Source organism: Cardiocondyla obscurior, linkage group LG14 (assembly GCF_019399895.1).
Source record: "Cardiocondyla obscurior isolate alpha-2009 linkage group LG14, Cobs3.1, whole genome shotgun sequence".
Classification (NCBI taxonomy): domain Eukaryota; kingdom Metazoa; phylum Arthropoda; class Insecta; order Hymenoptera; family Formicidae; genus Cardiocondyla; species Cardiocondyla obscurior.
In genome coordinates this window covers 3,258,265-3,277,422 of record NC_091877.1, presented here as the reverse complement: position 1 = coordinate 3,277,422, position 19,158 = coordinate 3,258,265, and the positions used below count along the sequence as shown (strand labels likewise).

At 39.7% G+C, this 19,158-nt stretch overlaps 1 protein-coding gene across 2 annotated transcripts in view; it reads left to right on the top strand.

Moving 5' to 3' along the window:
- Nucleotides 1-71: 71 nt before the first annotated feature.
- The window catches only part of LOC139107980 (uncharacterized), a 31,713-nt gene continuing 12,626 nt past the window's right edge, over nt 72-19,158 (top strand). The window contains exons 1-11 of one of the 2 annotated variants that reach the window (XM_070665907.1): nt 72-472; nt 10,377-10,437; nt 14,133-14,315; nt 14,573-14,832; nt 15,040-15,294; nt 15,376-15,561; nt 15,661-15,926; nt 16,198-16,652; nt 16,804-16,926; nt 17,153-17,614; nt 18,722-19,007. In XM_070665907.1, coding sequence (XP_070522008.1) covers nt 464-472; nt 10,377-10,437; nt 14,133-14,315; nt 14,573-14,832; nt 15,040-15,294; nt 15,376-15,561; nt 15,661-15,926; nt 16,198-16,652; nt 16,804-16,926; nt 17,153-17,614; nt 18,722-19,007 — 2,546 coding nt within the window. In that variant the 5' untranslated portion in view covers nt 72-463. Of the gene's footprint in view, nt 473-10,376; nt 10,438-14,132; nt 14,316-14,572; nt 14,833-15,039; nt 15,295-15,375; nt 15,562-15,660; nt 15,927-16,194; nt 16,653-16,803; nt 16,927-17,152; nt 17,615-18,721; nt 19,008-19,158 lie in introns of both variants that reach the window. The other variant, XM_070665906.1, reaches the window with a different exon arrangement.

The window sequence follows — 19,158 nt, the reverse complement described above, 5'->3', positions numbered from 1 at the left end:
CTGTACGCGTGTAAGCCGCGATTCCGAGTTGAGCTCTCTGGCATGAACGGAGGACTGAAAACGCGCTAGCCGCCGGCGGTTCCGGTTGGTGGGGTCTATCGGTTGGTGGTAACGTTGGTATGTCTCGCGACGAAGGTGCCAGCGGTATGAGAGACGACCCATGAAAGTAACAGTGCCTTCCGTCTACCTTCGCTGGGGTTTGCAACGTGATTGCTAGGTAGACCGAGCCAGTCGTACGCTCATCGTCCTGGAGAACGGTGCTCTGCGCCATCCGTATACCGCAGATACCAAAGCGCCGCGACGTCCTTTGGTGTCGTCGTACAGATACAAGGTCGCGAGTGCAACCCCCGGATCACATTTCTATATTTCGCCGCCGCTTGGACTTTCAGCGGATGTACCGGACGCGCGATGCGTGAATGAGAATCACAGTTAAATCGCTGGGAAACTAGGCAAAGTGACAAACATGAACCAGGTAAGAACTTGATCCCTAAATTAGGTGTTTAATTGAAACGTCAAAGAATTTTTCTTCTTTACTCTCCATCTGAAGCTGATGGAGTCTAACTTAACTTAGGAATCCTTGAAAATATCCAATCTTTTGAAAACAACAGAATGTCACAGTGCCACTAACAATAAGTGCTGAACGAAGCTAAATATAAGTGTAGTTTATGTTAAGGAACAACTTTTTATTTTGCGTTATTAAATTGAGAAATATTGTATTAATTCTATATAACACGCTAGCTGAAAGTGCTAATTAAGCTTAATTGGCAAGTATTTTGGCTTTAAAAAAATTTTCTTTTCTATAAAGGAAATAATTTATCTATTTAATTAATTAATTTTTTTTTTTTTTTTATAATGTAACGCGCCCGGAAGACTTGTTCTCAAAATAATTGTTCCTCCAGATTAGAATTAGAATTAGAAACTGGAATTCGAAGTAAGGCTTTAATATACGATGCTATAATGACGGATGCTCTCTCGGAAAAGTAACACAAGGACTACGCCTAGGCGGGAAGCGCGGACTTTCCTGCGCGAAATGTATGTTATCTGCAAATCAGACACGCGGACGGCGATGCCTGCGCCCGGCCGTTTCAAGATCTCGCGCAAGAATAATGTTTATTTGGAAACCGCCAGGTCTCCGCGAGCTAGGAACTTGTATTCCACTTGAATCCATGTAATTACCGGCTCGTTACCCGGCGCGGCTCGCAATTCTTCTCGCTGGGAGCGCGTTACTGGAACGTGCGACGCGCAGACCAATTTCCGACCAAGCGGGCGAACGATCGAATCGTTGCGACAACGATTGATGAGAAATTGTACCCGATTGCGGCCGCAACCGCGGTTTATCGCTAGGCGATTCCGTCCTTCGACGCAATTACGTTTTCGCGCAACTCGACGCGACGAGGTAGAAGCCGCGCGACGAAGGCTGAGATCGAATTCTAGAAGGGAAGTCCGCATTCGCGTTGAGGTGACGCGCAAACCGATGGAAACGTTTAACGTTACGTGTGCACCCCGTGGTACCAAAATGCCAATTACAACTGCGAAAAGGCGTGGAAAAGAAACCTTGAGAACTTTGAACGAGAAGTGTGCAAGATCTATGGGACACGTCCGTAGGCGTTAGGCTCTTGCTCCTTTTCTTTTTTAGGCTCTTTGCATCTCACTAGTCACGCTTTCAATGAACCCACCGTCGTTAATGAGCACGAAAGTGAGAAGGAATGGAAAGGAGACGAGGAGAGAAAGGAATATCTTCTGCCAGCGCACTTCTAATCTTATTCTAATCGGCATAACTAAAGAGCTTGAGCAAAAAAAAAAAAAAGAGAGAGAGAGAAAAAAAGGGAAAGTAAGACTATTTTTTAACACTTTAAATTAACGTGTTTAAATAACGAATTTAGGAGTTAAAAAAAAAAATTATATGATACGGAACTGGATGTATACAACGATAAAAGTAGCGTTACCGGTAATTATAATTAATTCCTGTTCAAATTTTAAGCAGCGAAAGTAGAATTTGTAATCTCTCGTTTCGACGTAACTTATGTAGATAGTTGCGTTTTGTATTTCACGTAACATGATGAATCTTATTAGGTGCGATTACGTTATGTACTATACAACATACGCTCTTTAGTTTTAAATAAATTTTCAAGTCCTCGTAGGAAAGGTGAACTTCGACGAAAACCGTATTTGACGGTGAATCGATTGATTAATTCTTTTATTACGATTAATCCGTCTTATTAAAATTAATTTATTACGTAATGTTTAAATTTAAATTTTTATCGCGTAAGTTTTTATACTCGATCAAGATCCACCACGTTACGTGACCCATACCTAATTAAAATTTCAAAATTTATTGTACGCGCGTAATGTCTTACATATCTCACGGAAAAACTTCCACGTTTCGTTAAAAATTAAAAAAGAATAAGAAAAGTAAACGTGAGAATATCTACCGCGTGTCTTCCTCCGCACGCGCGTCGCGGCCTTATCTTTTGCAGCTCGAATGGGAAAATATCGAGCAGAAAATGGGATCGTGTATTGCAATATCAAATCGCTTACTTTCCTGCGACGTAATAATTCTGGAAAGGATATCATCGTAATCTAGAAGGTGCTGGGTAATAGAACCTCTTACCGCATTCCTTGCAGCGATAGTAGATTAATGTTGCGGCGGAGCGGCGCAACTTCTCAGGATCTACGCGCGATCGAATGTATCTCAAGGCGCGAGCGGGCGCGAGCCGTGTGGAAGAGATTATTTGAAGGCACGATCTATGTGCATATCGAATACCTGGGAAACGATCGTCGGCTTCCTCCCGATGCTGGAAGGAAGGTGGGGTCCTACCTCGTGCCGCCACCTCGGACTCCCCCCCGATTAACGTTGCAATCGCAATGCGCTCCGCTTTAAGCTTGTTGCATGCCGCAAAGAAGGAGCGAGCGCGTGTGGCAACTCCGATTGCAAAATCGGAGGCCGTAACAATCCTCCCGTTCGCTCCCTCCCCCTCCCCCCCCCCGGTTCGGCACGGGGCAATTTGGGCACCGCGAGAAAAACTGCGCCTGATATTATCCGGAAATTAGACGCGGCGGATTAAACTGATCGTTTCTCGTGCGAATCGTACGGGACTCGTGGCCCCTTGGACACACGTGCGGTCTATCACGACTTATTTGCCTTTCTAAAGTTCGTCTTTTAAGCCTTGTTCAAATTATTAGATGTTGCAAATCTTTTAATGAATTTGCAGTACATTGCACAGCAGGCTTTTGATCTTCCTAGGAAGCGTTGAGCTTAGCTCCGATTATGATCGCTTTGAAAAAGTCTTTATATGTTTATGAATATCCTTTTTTTTTTTCTTTTTTTCTTTTTTGAAATCGATAAGCATTTCTCCGGAAGAAAAAATCTGACAAATCGGTCTGGTTTTATTGTGAAAGAAATTTACGACTTGTGAGAGTGTAATAAAATTAATTAGACAAGTACTCGAGTATATTGATCGAATTGATAAGAAGAGTCATTATTGAAACCGGTTCGAAATTGAAAGACGCACACCCTGTCTTTCGGTTTTGAGGGTCGTGCGTCATTGATGCAGCTTCCGAAGTGAAAGCAAACTTACACTTTTTAATCGACTAGGACGCGCAAAGACGTGAAGCGATTTTAATGCCCGCGGAGGCCGACCTTCGCAGTTGTTCACGATGACAATTCGACCTTCGTGTCTGATCCGATGACTATATTTGCGTGTCCACGAGATGTGGGAGGAATGCGTGAAAGGAGCCGGGATCTCGGAACGAAAAGTTTCCTCGAGATAAAAGAAAAATGAGAGAGCCCGGAGACAGAGGCATGAAAAACATTCGGAAGGTCGGTAAGTGGTCGACCTTTCGCGAAGTCGATCGTGACTCGGGGCGAAATCTTTCGTCGATGTTTAGTTCAAATGCAATATGCGAGTAATTAAATCACTCCACATACTCGTCTATATTTTAATCTCTAAAATATTTTAATGCAACGTAAGATAAATTTTACTTGAAATTGCTACGTAAAGCATCTAATCACTTTAGGTAGTTGAAAATCAGCAGAAGCACTTTCAGAACAATCTTCTTACACGATTGCGAGAGCTCAGGCATTACCATTATCCCGTGCATTTATCAATATTTGAAAACTCTGACATCACATTTCTATATTAATCTTCACTTGTTGACTCGCTTGAAAATGTGGTAGAAAATATTTCTTAATCGACAACAAGTTACCTCACATCTGTGTTAATATGCGAAATAGGTTATTCAAGAGGAAATAGGTACTCAGGATCAATTTGAATTTCAGAATCTTTAATTAGGAAGAATTTGAACTATCTCTCTCTCTCTCTCTCTCTCTCTAGTTTAAATGCAGGTCGAAATTTCTCTAATAAATATATTACAAAATTAAGATAAAAATCAAAGTAAGATTAAGACAAGTTGCCGTTTTTTTTTTTTTTTTTTTTCTAACGGAATTCAGAATTAGTGGACTGTCGATTGTGGCTCGAGTAGGTTCAACGACAAAGAGGACTTAATTGCTGGCATAATCGGCCTATTAATTCTCTACGAAAGAGAGCGAGAGCCCGAGAGTGGCCCCCAGGGTGAACTCCGTAGAAAGTAAAAGTGAGTGAAGCGTGATCTACGACGCGACAGCTCAAATCGATTTTACGTACCTATCTACTTTCAAAACAGCAGTGAATTAGTGCAAGTCGAAGCATCATCTCATTGACGCCGCTGTGACAAAAGTATTTTATAATTTGTCCGATAAAATTAAGTAGTATTAACAATTACAGCACAATTACAGTTGCAGCGGAATAATTTATTCCAAGCGCAAATTAATTAGGTGCAAATTAAATGTAAATACAGTCTTAAAACCCTACAAATTACACTAATGATATTACCAGTTAGGTAATATATATTGTTTTTACGTAATTCTGGGCTGAGAAAATTCCTGAGAGAATTTTAATTGATGACTTTATTTGTAATGATGGAAATGGTGCGTGAAGATTAAATTCCATTTAATCTCACGCAACGCGGCTAACTGGTAGCGATAGATCAAATCGCAATCGCCCGCGCACTATTGGTACTTGAGACTAAAATAAAAAGATTTCAAATCAAGAATGTCGCCTGTATCTTTCATAACGCTGGGGGAGAGCTATTACGTTCGATTATACATATATAGTCCGTCTAAATGTTATTAATTACATAAATCCGGCTCCCGACTCTCAATAAAATCGACTATTAATGTTCCGCTGTAGACGTCTAAATATTTTTTTTTTTTTTTTTTTTTTTATCGTACGCGTATTTAAGAAAATTTCTTTGAACATAGCTGCTCATCCTCGCTATCGAAACAGGTGACATAAATAGCCAGATATATCTCAATACCATAAAAGATGCATTTTATAATGCAATTAACTTTTTAAGCGGACAAGCCGCCGTCTAGATCGTTAAATTGCACGTCTGGTGCCTAAGCTGTATTCTTATCGCTCGAGGAGTGATATTAATGACGGAGAGACGAAAGGAAAAAAGGCTGCGCCCAAAAGTTGCCACGGACGACTACGTTTTTCTCGAGTTGTCGCGTAAATAACAGCAATATCCAAATGAAAGGGTTGTTCAGTACAGCCTTGGAGGTCCAGAAATCTGGTTCTCCAAGCACGCGATGATCAGAGTGCGAAAGACCAGTCTGAGTGCCTTCTGCATTATTATAGCGATAGCTTAAGGTGAACGGGTTCTATTCTCGTGTTTCCTTAATGTTCTTTGTTTATTCCCGTAGAATGAAAGCCAGATAAAAAGATTTAAAAAAATTAAAAGATGAGAAAAGCATTAATTTGAAATTCTTGCTCGGCAACGGCGTATAAAATTTTCAATTTGCATAAAATGCCAGTGAATTATAATTCGGTGCAGTTCATAAAATGTAGGTCGTAAAAGATACGCCAAAAATATTGTAATACTTGTTTTAGGTAGAAAGAAAAAGACAACTGTTTGTGCTGAAAATTGAATTATAGCTGCAAACATAAGTAACAGTAAGATTAAATGTTAAAAGGTAAGAAAGGTCGGAAATATCTGTAGGAAAGTAATAAGTAATAAGTATTGCTCTCCAATCTTGAAGCACTTGACTTCCATTAACGCGAACAATAGAATACAAGCGATAAAGCTTAATATTGTTTATTGCTAAAAGAGTTGTTGGCTGTTATTTCGATAAGTGCACGTTTCTAGTAATAATCGGCACAACCACCGGTAAAATTATCGCTTACAGAAACTCAAAAAGGATAATATTCCATCGAGGCGTGTAAACGGAAAGAAAAACTCGAACACCGCTTCCTCTTCGAAAGTTATGGGAAGACTTAAATTGTTAACTGCCGAAGAGCGCAAAGAGAAATTTTCCTCGTCTCACGCTGCATCGGTTAATTGGTTCAATACATCTTTCGTGATATTTGTGAAAATAAGGTCGACGTGTGATGCGTCATATTTTAAATGTTACCGCAACGTGGTATAATAAATTTGGAAAATAGACCTAGGCTTTCATCCGAGGGAAAACACATCCGGGTAAAAGCTAAACCTTCGCGACGAAGCTCCTCGTTTGAAAGGACTCTCGAAAGGTCTTGCGGTTGAGGTCGATTCGACGATCTCGGCTGCGATGTACAGACTTGCAATTATCAAGCCGAAGATGAAATATGAAAATGTCACAGCGGTTCCGTTAAATGGAACGACATAATTCATAACTTTCGCGTTGATATTGAAATCTTGAAGATCGCGGGTAATTTTGCTACTAAACACTCTCGCAATTATTAAAAAGATTGAAGCGACTTATTATCTGGAATATCTAACGAACTCCGAAAGATAATCCTTCCGTTTCCCATTATCGTGGACAATTAACGTAGGAATTATTCGTCCATTTACAACGTCGGAATTTCTATTTGTTGAAATTATGTTCCACAATTCGATCAATTTTTGTATAATTCAGTATACATATATGAGTCGGAGAAAAAAAAATACTGTCTCGCGGATGAAGACGTAAGCTTCACATTTCTAATATATTCTGGTTCCCAGTTATGTCCCGATCGAATAAGCGCGGCGATTAGTTGGCATTTCATCGTGGAAAGCCACGAGCAGTTAACAGGTCCAGCTGGTGTTGAGTAATTAAACGAAATATTTTTAATATATTATTGGGCGGGTCTCGGTAATCAACGAGATTAATTTGATGACTCGATGTCGATGCGCGTACGATTAATGTGCATACATTATTATTCCGGCTGTTATCACTTTCTTTTTGTGTGCAGCATGGCAAGACCGTTTATATAATATCAAAAATATTCTTCGTGATGCTATTATATAATTATAGCGGTCGGGCCACCGTCGCGATTATTCTAATCGAGTGAAATCGTTGTGCGTATTAATATTTGTGAGCGCGTATGTACATACATCACGTATTCGTATTACAATTGTTGGACGCGAATCAAATAGAAAAATTTTGCACGATCAAACGCTTAATATATGATACTTTCAACGATCATTAATAACATTTATATCGCTGTACGAAAAGGAATAATTTTTAATTAATGCAATTATGCAAAAGTTACTTAGCGAAAAGAACAATTCCAACGACAAAATATTACACAAATGAAGAAAAAAAAAAAAATAAAGAGTAAAGAAGAACTGAAGATGACGCAACGTAGAGAAACCTTTTAAATCTTGATATTTATAATGATTGATTTTTATGCGAGTTGCGTATTCGCAGGATGAAATATAAAGAAGATACATTTGTAAAGATCAATAAATTTGGATATTCAAGTGACACACAAAATTCCAAACTGTTATTTATTCCGTATACGGAATAAATCTGATGTGTGCGGGATCAAATTGTACTTATGTGCCGCATGTATAATCGCAGGTGCATACCTGAGCGTTTTGCTCGCTGTAAGAACCTTTCTTCCCGGCCGTGTGCATCGAGAAACTCTCGATGATTTTGCACGCAAGCTAAATAAACGCTTGCCGAGCTGCACCAAATCGCACGTTACGTGGACTAGGTCAAAGTTAATTCCATACTGATACGAAAAGTTATCGATTACCGTTTCTTTGAATTAAAATCAAATATAAAATAATAATATCCATAATTAAAATAATTAATAAAATACGACTTCCTATATTACAGCACAGTTAACGCAAGTGTGAAGAAAATTTACATTACGATACCCCAATCGAAGTGTCGACAAAATTTTTTTTGTCGTATGTGAATTAATTTAATTCTTTCATTAGTCCAGTTTGCTCTCCCGAGTTCGCAATTACGGAAAACGAAAAAAAATAAAATAAAATAAACTAAAATGACGAGATTCCCGAGTTCGAGTCCTTTCACCGAAGCGCGGACGATTATTTTTGCGAAGTAACACGAGAAATCGCTCGAGAGCCGGGGCGATGGAAACGACGAGCCGGTAGAGAATCGCGCTACCGATGAAAGCACGACGAGGGACTTCCGTTCCGGTTACGAAACTTCCAGAAAGTTAGCAATGACCAGCCCCGGCTTGTAACTGCCGGTTCGCGCGTTTCGTATGTGTGTGCGCGCTGCTTCGTGCGTACCGATACGCAGCAAGTGCGCGCCGCGAGAACGCGAACGTATACAATCGCTCGGGGCTCTCCCTCGAATCGCCCGTACGTATACCCGCTTTCCAAGGATCTCGGCATCGTAGAAAGTTATTTGACATTTAGTGGGGCCCTGGAGATTTTTTATCGACCCACCCCATGCATGCATACTTAGCCCCGCGCGCTCGCGCCTCGTCGCGCCGAGGCGGGCGCAGTTATTATCGCGCGAGGGGTAACACGTGCGCGCGGAGAACCGCTCTCGCGAGTATGCCAGATGAACGAGAAGATGATTATCAGATATCTTCCGCAGCTGCGGGGAGAGAAATGTAACGATGCGGCACCGCAAACACTTCAGAACGGGCGGAGACAGTTTGCGCTATACCATAATTACGTTAATTGACGACCGCGTGGCTCTTGTATTATTACTACGAGCGCCGTTTTATCTTGCTTTTCTATGAAGAGACGAATTACATTACGTCAATTTCGTTTAATTTGCATATATTATATATTGCGAGTTATACTGTTTTTTGTTTTTTTTTTTTATATTAATTGAGATAAAGAAAAGGGGTTCGTTAAGAGATTTTATCTATTTATTTCCTCGAGGGTCTGCGTGTCGAACTCTCGACTTCGAAATTGCTCGGCCTTCCGTTGCGACATTCGCTGCGACTCACAATTTTTCTTTTTTTTTTTTAATTCGTATAATATCTGCAAATACCGGGGAAAATCATCTGATAGCTTCCTATTCGGTTTGACGTTTTGAAACGCTACATACTTGACTAATTAGAGAAAACCAATTATCAATAAGTCATCGCGCGACTACAACTATCTTCCGGCAGAGCCCGGTTCGGAATCCCTGTCCGCCTAATTAAGAATCTCAATGCGGAGTTCACGTAGGCGCGTTAATTGTTATCACGGGCGGCGTGCACCGCTAACAGCATAACGCGAAACTCGCCCGGCCGAAACACGTTACGAGAAAGTCCCGGCGGCGCGTTCTTTCTTCTTGCTTTCTCTTTGCACGCTTGTTACGTAATGAGGAGCGGTCGTCCGCATTTGTCAATGTGTGCCGCGACGCTGTTCGTACCGTCCCGATGTGTATCATCGATCTTTATTAATCCCTCCCCGTATCGAGAAAGCCGCCCGCGCCGACCCACGCTGAGAAACAAGTGCATCGCCGTCGTGCACTTTACATTTCTGCGTTACGTAAGCGGTTACAAGCGGAACCGGCAATCTCGGTGTATACTATACGCGTAACACCGCGCGATCGACGGGCATTTGCTCGGGCTTTATTTAGCGGCGGCTTCAATTCACGCATCTCGCGCGCGGAACCGCGCTGTGAATGAATTAGATCGCATTTCCCAGGCAATTATACCCGCGTATTTCGTTCCCATGCAAGGTAGACTAATTTAAATTTGTAATACATTAAACGTGGAAGAAGAGCGCGCGATTTAAAGAATCCGTCGCGAGCAGAAGCTGCGTCGAGATATTTTTTTCACATTTCTCTTATTCGTCGTGAAACGTTTTTGTTTTATTTAACCGAATTTCACGTCTATCTTGATATATATAAATGCACGGGATAGTGTAAGCTTTCTAGCGTTGACTGAATTGTTTTCTTCTTTTTTTTTTTCTTTTCTTTTTACGATGAGGTCACCAGCTATCGCCGTTAACTCGTTGCTACTGTCGCCAATATGAGAGAGATCGAATGCTACTAAAGTCGCGGTGAACCAGCTGTGAATTAAATATTCGCTCAAAACTCTCACTTTGACATATTGTATTATACGTCCCCGGTGATAATGAATTATTAATGAGACGCACCGTTTTTCCCGTTGCAGGAGATGCGAGCGGCGTCGCTGATTCTCTGCTTGGGAATTCTACTTGCGACGATACAAGATGGTAAGTCTTTCGCAATATTTACTTTTCTTTTTTTTTTTTTTTTTTTTTTTTTTTTTTTTTACAACGTCGCGATTCTTTGTTAATAGATGGCATTAAAATTTGGCACGTTAAGATTTTTAATTAAGATTCTTTTTAATTACAATGTCGCAATGTCATCTACAGAAAAACCAAATTTATCACATCTCGCAACCATCGATCTTTCGATTTCGATTTTAAATTGACTTTCTCTTAGCGAGAATTTAATTGCATGCCATTTTTTCCTTAGTTTTTTCTTTCTTTTTTTTTTTTTTAAGAGTTAATAACTGCCTCGCTGATTGAGGTTCTTTCCGAACGCGGTTTATCTCGCTTCCTTCGATTTCCGAGGGACAGGAGTGATAGGAGGAATAGACGAATAAAAGTTTATGTCAAATGCAAGAGTATTACGTAAAATAAACGACGACAATCGGATTTTATGCGATACCGGGAAAGTGACGCTTGTGGATCTTAAAAAGTAAATCGTAACTTACGATAAGCTTGGAAGATCACCGTCAATGTAAAACCCCCTCTCGGCTTGCGAAACAGACTGTAAAAACTGCATTTACCCGAAGCCCCGGCCATTTATTCGCCCGACGGTATTTTCTGGGAGCGAAACAATAATCGTTACCAAGCTGCGCGAGAGCAATCGGCACCGCAACCGGTGAGCGAATTGGAATGGAACACGCGAAGAAAACGAAAGGGTCTCGCGGATCACTCGTAAAGTACTAGTTTTTCCAGCTGTCTGGGTGGCCGTTCGCTTTCCTGCAAAACTCCCAGGAAAAGGAAAAGAATACGAAAGTTTCGCGAAGGCTTGGCTATTAAGCCGTTTTGCAAATAGTTTTCCAATGCAACGAGCAATTATACCAAATTAACCGTTTGACTTTTTCTTTTTCTTTTTTTTTTTTTTTTTTTTCTCTTCCCGTAACAGCTGCAAATTAATTGCGATGTAAAACAGAAAGATCAATTTGTTATCAAAATTAAGATCAAAATTGTTTTACGACTTCTTGCGTAGATAATAGCTCTCTTCGCGAATACCGAATACTTTTTGTTCATTAATTCGAATCAATAAAGTCTATTCTATTTTTCACTGATACAAAGATAAATCGATAATATCCGAAGACGATACTTATCCGCTTGATTACTTTCATATAACAATTTTATGACGATTTAAAGTAAGTTTCAGACCTAATAAAATACCTACACGCAGAAAGCATATCGCTCGGCACTAAAATGTTTTACGTTTGAAAATTTCACGAATAATGCTCGCGCGATTATTTAAACTTCGTAAATTATAGTTAGCACCACTATTAAATCGCGCGAAAGAAACCATAACGTTTCTGACAATAGACAATAATGCTCGGAGAACGAGCGATAATACGAGAGAGACTTCCACCTCGCAACGCGGTTTCAATAACGGCACTTTCCACGTCGTGATTCAAGTACAAAGCTACGATATGTATTTTTCTCATATTCGACGAGCTAATCCGGAAAAACACGCGACCACGATCGAGTATGGAAATCGCGGGTTATTTGCTCGATATTATCTACGCTATTGTATATCACAGGTTAATACTATTGCGTCGTTCGTACAGTATCGATATATGTGTAGCGTGGGATTGCTGCGGGTACTCTCGTGGTAATTGTTGCGGTGAAAGAAAGCGTTTCTATATCGATAATTTTTACGATAAGATATATACGTAAACATATATTTTTTCCTCCCCTTCTTTTTTTTTTTTTTTTTTTAATATTTTACGCGTCTTTATAAGTAGGTACCTTTGAAACGTTTATGCCATTTAGATAACACTTCGCTTAAGAGAAATTAAAACCAGTATAATTTTTATTGCTAGAACTTTACCGCTCCGAGTCATAAAAATGTAATTTGAATGATTTTTCACGTTTACGTTTTTCACGTCTTCGTTAATTTGACGATTATACTACAAAAAAAAAAAAAAAAAAAAAAAAAAGAAAAAAAATAATAATAAGTGGAAAGTATCTCCTAAGACTGATCTACGAACGATTCGATTCCTTCCCGTATAAAATAATTGTAATATTAGATTAAAAGCGGAAAGAGAGAATTGCTAATTCGCCGAGAGAAATCACGCCGGACTCGTTACCCTTGTCTGGGAATGTTGTGCGATTTCGCTCAAGTGTCGCCCCGGTCCTATGGTCAGGGTCAGGTAATCGGGGCCTCAATTTGTCAATCTTCGTTCGTACATTGTTCCTAACGCGACATTCGGCCTCGTTTCACGCACGATCGGTGAAAGCACAACGGATAATTCGCGCGGACGACTCGAAAGTACCTTGCCGCGCAATCAAATTCAACGCGAGCTCTCGGCCGCGCCGTCAAAGTCAGCCTTCGTGGGCGATAATGCGTGTGCGAAGCAGGGCAACGAGATGCATATCTCCGTCCGCGCATAAATACACACGTTCGGGTAATTAACCGCTTCGAAAAACAATATTTGTCTTGTAACGCTATCTCTCACTTTTGCAATCATTATTTTCGATCGGATTACGCGACTTGTGAATTAACGTTCGGCTGAAGAAAGCAATTGCAACGATACCCGCGACAATAAAATTTGATTAACGTTACAAAATTTCCTCATTTTGTCAGAGAAAAAAAAATTTTTTTAATGAACTTATTTACACAAAGATAGAATTAACTTTTTTTTTTTTTTTTTTTTGTTATCTCGCTTTCTATGCGTGACGTTTTGAAAGTAAATCCATGCAAAAATCATTGGAACGTGAAAAAGTAACGTGGATTTTTAATACATTTCATTAATTTTATCGCAAATTTATCTATCATCTATTATTTATTTTAAGTCGTTACAGTGTATTGTATCATAAATAGTTTCAAAAGTATTGCCTTCCACTGTGAATTTACCATTGAAGATCACGTATCTTTTTCTTAACAATAAGTCGGAAAGTCTTTGCGCCGAATGACTGAGGTGCCTTTTAAAAGTCACGCCGGCTACGCGGATTGAAACCGCGCAAACGTTATTTCTTCGCTGTGCATAAACGAAAGTCCAATCGCGTGTCAATTTCTCCCTGTGGCTGCGTTTTCTCTCACCGTCGTTTATGCGTTCTCCCCACGTTCGCGGCTCGCGAGCGTTACGCGCTTCAATACCAGAGAGAAGGCGCCAGGTATACGCGGTTCGGAACGTGCGTGCATTTAATTCGCGATCTTCCAGACGCGGGGTATTTAGCGGCCGCGGTGAAAACGTGACGGCACGCGCGAACACGCTGACGGCGCAGCTATTGAGAGATGACAATTATTGGAGAGCGCGATTTTCGCGACTCGACGCAGAGCTTTACGCATCTGCCGTCTCTCATTCAATTCATTCAAAGACCTCCATTGAAAGTTGTAGACCATTCACCGTGCATCGCGGGCACAAAGTGACCTCGTTCCTTTTCTTTTCAGCGCAAAAAATCTCCAGAGCCCAAAAATTATTTATTGAATTTAAAAAAAAAAAAAAAATGCTGTTACGTTCGCTAAATTATTAACGTTTTTATTGAGTCGATCATTGCATTGCGAATCTACTTAAGGAATTTTTTTAATTGGACTATATTACCGTGATAATACATTAATTTAATTACAAATGTAGAAAACCAACTTTTTCTTTAAGAGAAAAGATAAAAATATCTTTGAACGATACTTATACAGATGTATTTTTCTTTTTTAGGAACCGCTGAACGCAGAATCGTCTGTTATTATACAAATTGGTCGGTGTACCGACCCGGCACAGCCAAATTTTCGCCGCAAAACATAAATCCATATCTTTGCACTCATCTAATTTACGCGTTTGGAGGTTTCACGAAGGAAAATGCGTTGAAACCGTTCGACAAGTATCAAGACATTGAGAAAGGTGGTGAAAACATATATAATTTCTCCAATAAAATGTCAAATGTTGTTTAAATGTTATAGATATTACATTTACAATAAAGTGATTTTGATATAAAATCACTTTAAATACAAGCTCGATATTGCCTGACGTCTCATTTAGAATGTCTAGCTGTTTTAATATTTCAAGTTGTTTAACGCACTAGATTAACGAACGCATCATCTTCGATGACTTGGCCGATATTTAACTTTCACTCTTCAATAAACACACTTGCTCGACAGGCGGATACGCGAAGTTTACGGGTTTGAAAACCTACAATAAGAACCTGAAGACGATGCTAGCGATCGGCGGCTGGAACGAAGGCTCCAGCAGATTTTCACCGATGGTAGCCGATTCTGCGAGACGGCGTGAATTCGTCAAGAATGCCGTCAAGTTCCTCAGGCAAAATCATTTCGACGGCCTGGATCTCGATTGGGAGTATCCGGCATTTAGAGACGGCGGAAAGCCACGAGATAAGGACAATTACGCCAACTTGGTGCAGGTAAATGTCGCAATTTTTTCTTATCGCCACGAAAAGGATATGAAATTTCTTACAGAAGTTTCGAAAAGCGAAAAAGTTAATGATTTGCAGATTGTATACGTGGATAAATGCAACTAATAATAATAATAATAATAAGCCACTTGCAATCTCGTTTTAGTCACAGGGAACAATTAAAAGAAGCTAATTAAAGTGATTGCGAATTGACAGGAACTTCGTGACGAGTTCGAGCGAGAGTCCTCGAAGACTGGAAGACCGAGATTGTTGCTATCAATGGCGATGCCCGCCGGCGTTGAATACATCGACAAGGGCTACGATGTACCAAGATTGAATGAATACTTGGACTTTGTCAATCTTCTAACTTACGACTATCATTCGGCGTACGAGCCCGCTGTAAATCACCATTCGCCGCTATACCCGTTGGAAGAAGACAATGAGTACAATTACGATGCGGAATTGACTATCGTGAGACCCCTGCTTATCAAGATCTAATCTTTGCCAGTTGAACAGATCAATTATTAACGCATCCTCGTTTGTGTCTAATAGGATTATACAATCAGTCACCTCCTAGAGAAAGGTATGTCCGCAGATAAGATCGTTCTTGGGATACCAACGTACGGCCGTTCGTACACGCTGTTTAATCAAGAAGCAACTGATCTCGGATCACCCGCGGATGGTCCGGGTACGGAGGGGGAGGCCACTCGAGAGAAAGGCTATCTTGCTTATTATGAGGTAAACTTAATCGCACGTATACGACACGCATGTAGAATGCAGCGGAATAATATACATATATGTATACAGAATCAATAACTTAAACATTTAATTTTTCAGATTTGTGAAAGTATAGCGGAGTCCGATGATTGGGAAGTCGTTCAACCAAATCCCAAGGCCATGGGACCATATGCCTTCAAGGGGAATCAGTGGGTAGGGTACGACGACGAGAACGTAGTTAAATTGAAAGCTCATTACGTGAACGAAAAAAAATTGGGAGGCATCATGTTTTGGTCGATAGATAACGACGATTTCCGTGGCAAATGCCACGGTCGAGCTTATCCATTAATCGAGGCTGCCAAAGAAGCACTGCTTGCAGATAATAGGTAATATTGAAGAATAGTTAAGCAATAGATACAACAATAATTTGTTAAAAATAACAATCAAACTTGTGACATCATTATTGATTTGTAGCTTGATATTACCGTTTATTAATTTTCTAACATTATTAATATTTATATGTATTAAATTAATTAATCAAAAAATACGGATCTTTGTAAAATACTTAGTGATATTATTTTCTGTAGCTTAATATTTTATTTCTATTTTAGTAATTTAACAGTATCAAATTAAAAATATTGTTACATCATTTAGCAGAGGCACAACTGACAAGACGAAGTCAGTGGACAGTCGGAAAAAGATTCGCACGCAAAGCAGTCAAAGTAACACTCGTAAATCAAGCACGAGTAATCGAAGAAGCAGCACAACATCGCCTCCGATCACTAGCAAACGCGTGTCTTCCTCAAGACCAAAATACAGGACCATTTCGCAAGCGAGCAAGGAAGAACAGGAAGATCGAGAAGTATTGAGAAGATCGTACGATCCGTCATCAAATGACGACTCGGAGGGTAGAAATACCGTCACGGTCACCGAGAAAATTGAACGACCAAAAAATCGAAATAGAGTTAAAACGCAGAGCAGTACTACGAATTCTGGCACACGTAGAAAGCAGTCTAGACGCAAAGGACAAAACAAAACTAACGAAAGTCAGGAATCTTTAAGCAACAAATTAACAACTCCTGAGCCCCCAACCACTCCCGATCCAGGAACTGGTAAACTTTTATAAGAAAAATATTTTTTAGCAATTGATCGATTCACCGAAAAACTGATTTTCAGTTTTAAACGTTATAAAATATTTAACACGGAAGAAGGTAAAGGAAAAATATGTTACGTGAAATTATAAACTACTCAATTGTTTTATAGATTTTAAATGTGAAGACGAAGGCTTTTTCCCACATCCTCGGGATTGCAAAAAGTATTTTTGGTGTCTCGATAGCGGTCCCGGTGGACTTGGAGTAGTTGCGCATCAATTTACCTGTCCTTCAGGTAATTTTATTTTGTTACAATTAATTTTAATTACAACTTAATATTTAAAATTAATCAAATTTATAATAAAAATGGAAAACCTTTAATTAAAAAATTTAGATATATCAATATAATCTTTTTTTCCATTTTTCCAATTATCCTTAGTTGTATTATTTTCTTTCAGTATACTAAATTACCGATTAGAATAATTTGTTATCGCGCGGTAATATTTTTTTTATTTTTGCAGGATTGGTATTCAACAAAGGAGCGGACTCTTGCGATTATCCGCGCAATGTAATTTGTCCCAAAACATTAAAATCAATTATCTCCACCGGATCGACCACCAAAGCGCCTATTACGGCCGCAACGAGCCGAACGACTTATCTGCATAGCACAACAACTGCAAAGGCGGAATCAGAAGAATACGATTCAGAGGAAGATTATGACGAAATCGAAGAAAGCGAAGAGAAAGAAGAAGAGGAAGAGGAAGAGGAAGACGATGAGGAGGAAAAGAATGTGAAGGAAGAGCCGATGATTATCACAACGGCGAAATCTCTCATATATAAAACACTCACTAGAAATAGACCGAGTACAACCACCACTACAACAACCACTCTGAAACCAAGCGAATCTGAAAAAATTATTGCTGACGAAGACGAAGAGGATCCGAAAGTGATTAAGGAATTAATTGATCTCATAAAAAAAGCTGGCAAGTACAAGTTTCCTAATCATATAACTGCAACGTAACTATTTTATTTTTATAATTCTACTAGAAGAAACCATGTGAACGCTACGCGCGCGTTATTTTTTAATAGACCCCAATTACAAAATACGAAAAAAAAGTGATGCGACTTACCGATCTGCATGAGCGTCAGCGGAGTTGAAGAGTTCTGCCGGTGACTGTAACATAAAATAAAACATATTAATGTAGACAAGATATTATTTAAATTAAAGTACAGGTAAAGCTTTACTTTTATAATGATTTTCTATGAGAAAAAAAATTAATTCTCACCTAAAAGTTGCTCCGCCGATGCAGGATGCCCGTCCCGGGCCTGCTCCTCCTCTCAGATGGGACGTGTCGAGTCCTCCTTCCGCGCACAAGTCACTCGCGAACACCCCGACCGTGAATTTATAACCGCGACAATTACCCAACGATCACTCTCGCGCGTTCCATGCTCGGCAATCGCGATTAGAAGAAAGTCGTGTGTCGAAAAACTACGCCCGAATAACTATACGGAACTCCCGGGACGACCGACGAACCGACCGCGGTTCGTATATATCTTAATATCAGCGGTGACGACACTCGTTGACGACAGTCAATGCGAATGCAACTGCGTCGATCTGTAACAGAAAGAAATATCAAGTTTAATCGTAGTTATCGTGCCGGAAGGGTTTTCGTTAAACGGAAGCGCGAATTACTTTTGGTACGGAGACACGTGCTTGCCGTGCAGAGCGTATTACGTGTGTGCGTCGCGCGACCGCTGGAGAAGGACAAAGCGAGGGTGGTATGTAGGCCTTGCGCTCGCTCTCGCTTCGTTCCTCCCACCGCTCCCCGCCACCTCCGCGCCTATCTATACGTTAGTTTCTTTCGATTTAATTGTAATATTTAATTAGTATGTCCAGACAAAGACGGTACCAATTTTTTAAGATAGAAGTATTCTCCGGCAATTATTTTAATTTTTTCAGTTTTACTAAATTTTATTTTATATTACTAGAGAAAATTCTGCGCGCGTCAATGTATGTACATACATCTAATTACGTTTTTTTTTATGCTCTCAGATTTATAATAAATAATTAAGAAACTTTTTTATTTTAGGCGGAATAGAAGAATTAGAAAAGCAATTGCTGCTTCAAGAGAAAAATTTGGATAGATCTGGCAGCGAAAACGTTACCCCAGCTACAATTAGTCGCAGTTTGTACGAACGTGTATTGAATAGACAAGCGAGTAAAGTTGGTAGTCAACGACCTATATTATCGTCCTCGGAAACCAGTTATGTGAATGGACCAGGAAGAGCGCAATTTGAAGGCTTAGATGATATTCCTGAAGTGAAAAGTCTTAGACGATCACAGAAACCTCAATATGTCACTATCGAAAGATCTAAGTTAGTTTTTATTTATTAGTAAAAATATACCTTTTTGTCCATTATTTAACAATTTTTTTTTCTAATTTAATTTCTTTTAACTATATTAATTTATTAATTTTTATTATAAATTAAAAAAAATTGATTTTATAAGTTATATGTTCAATTTGTA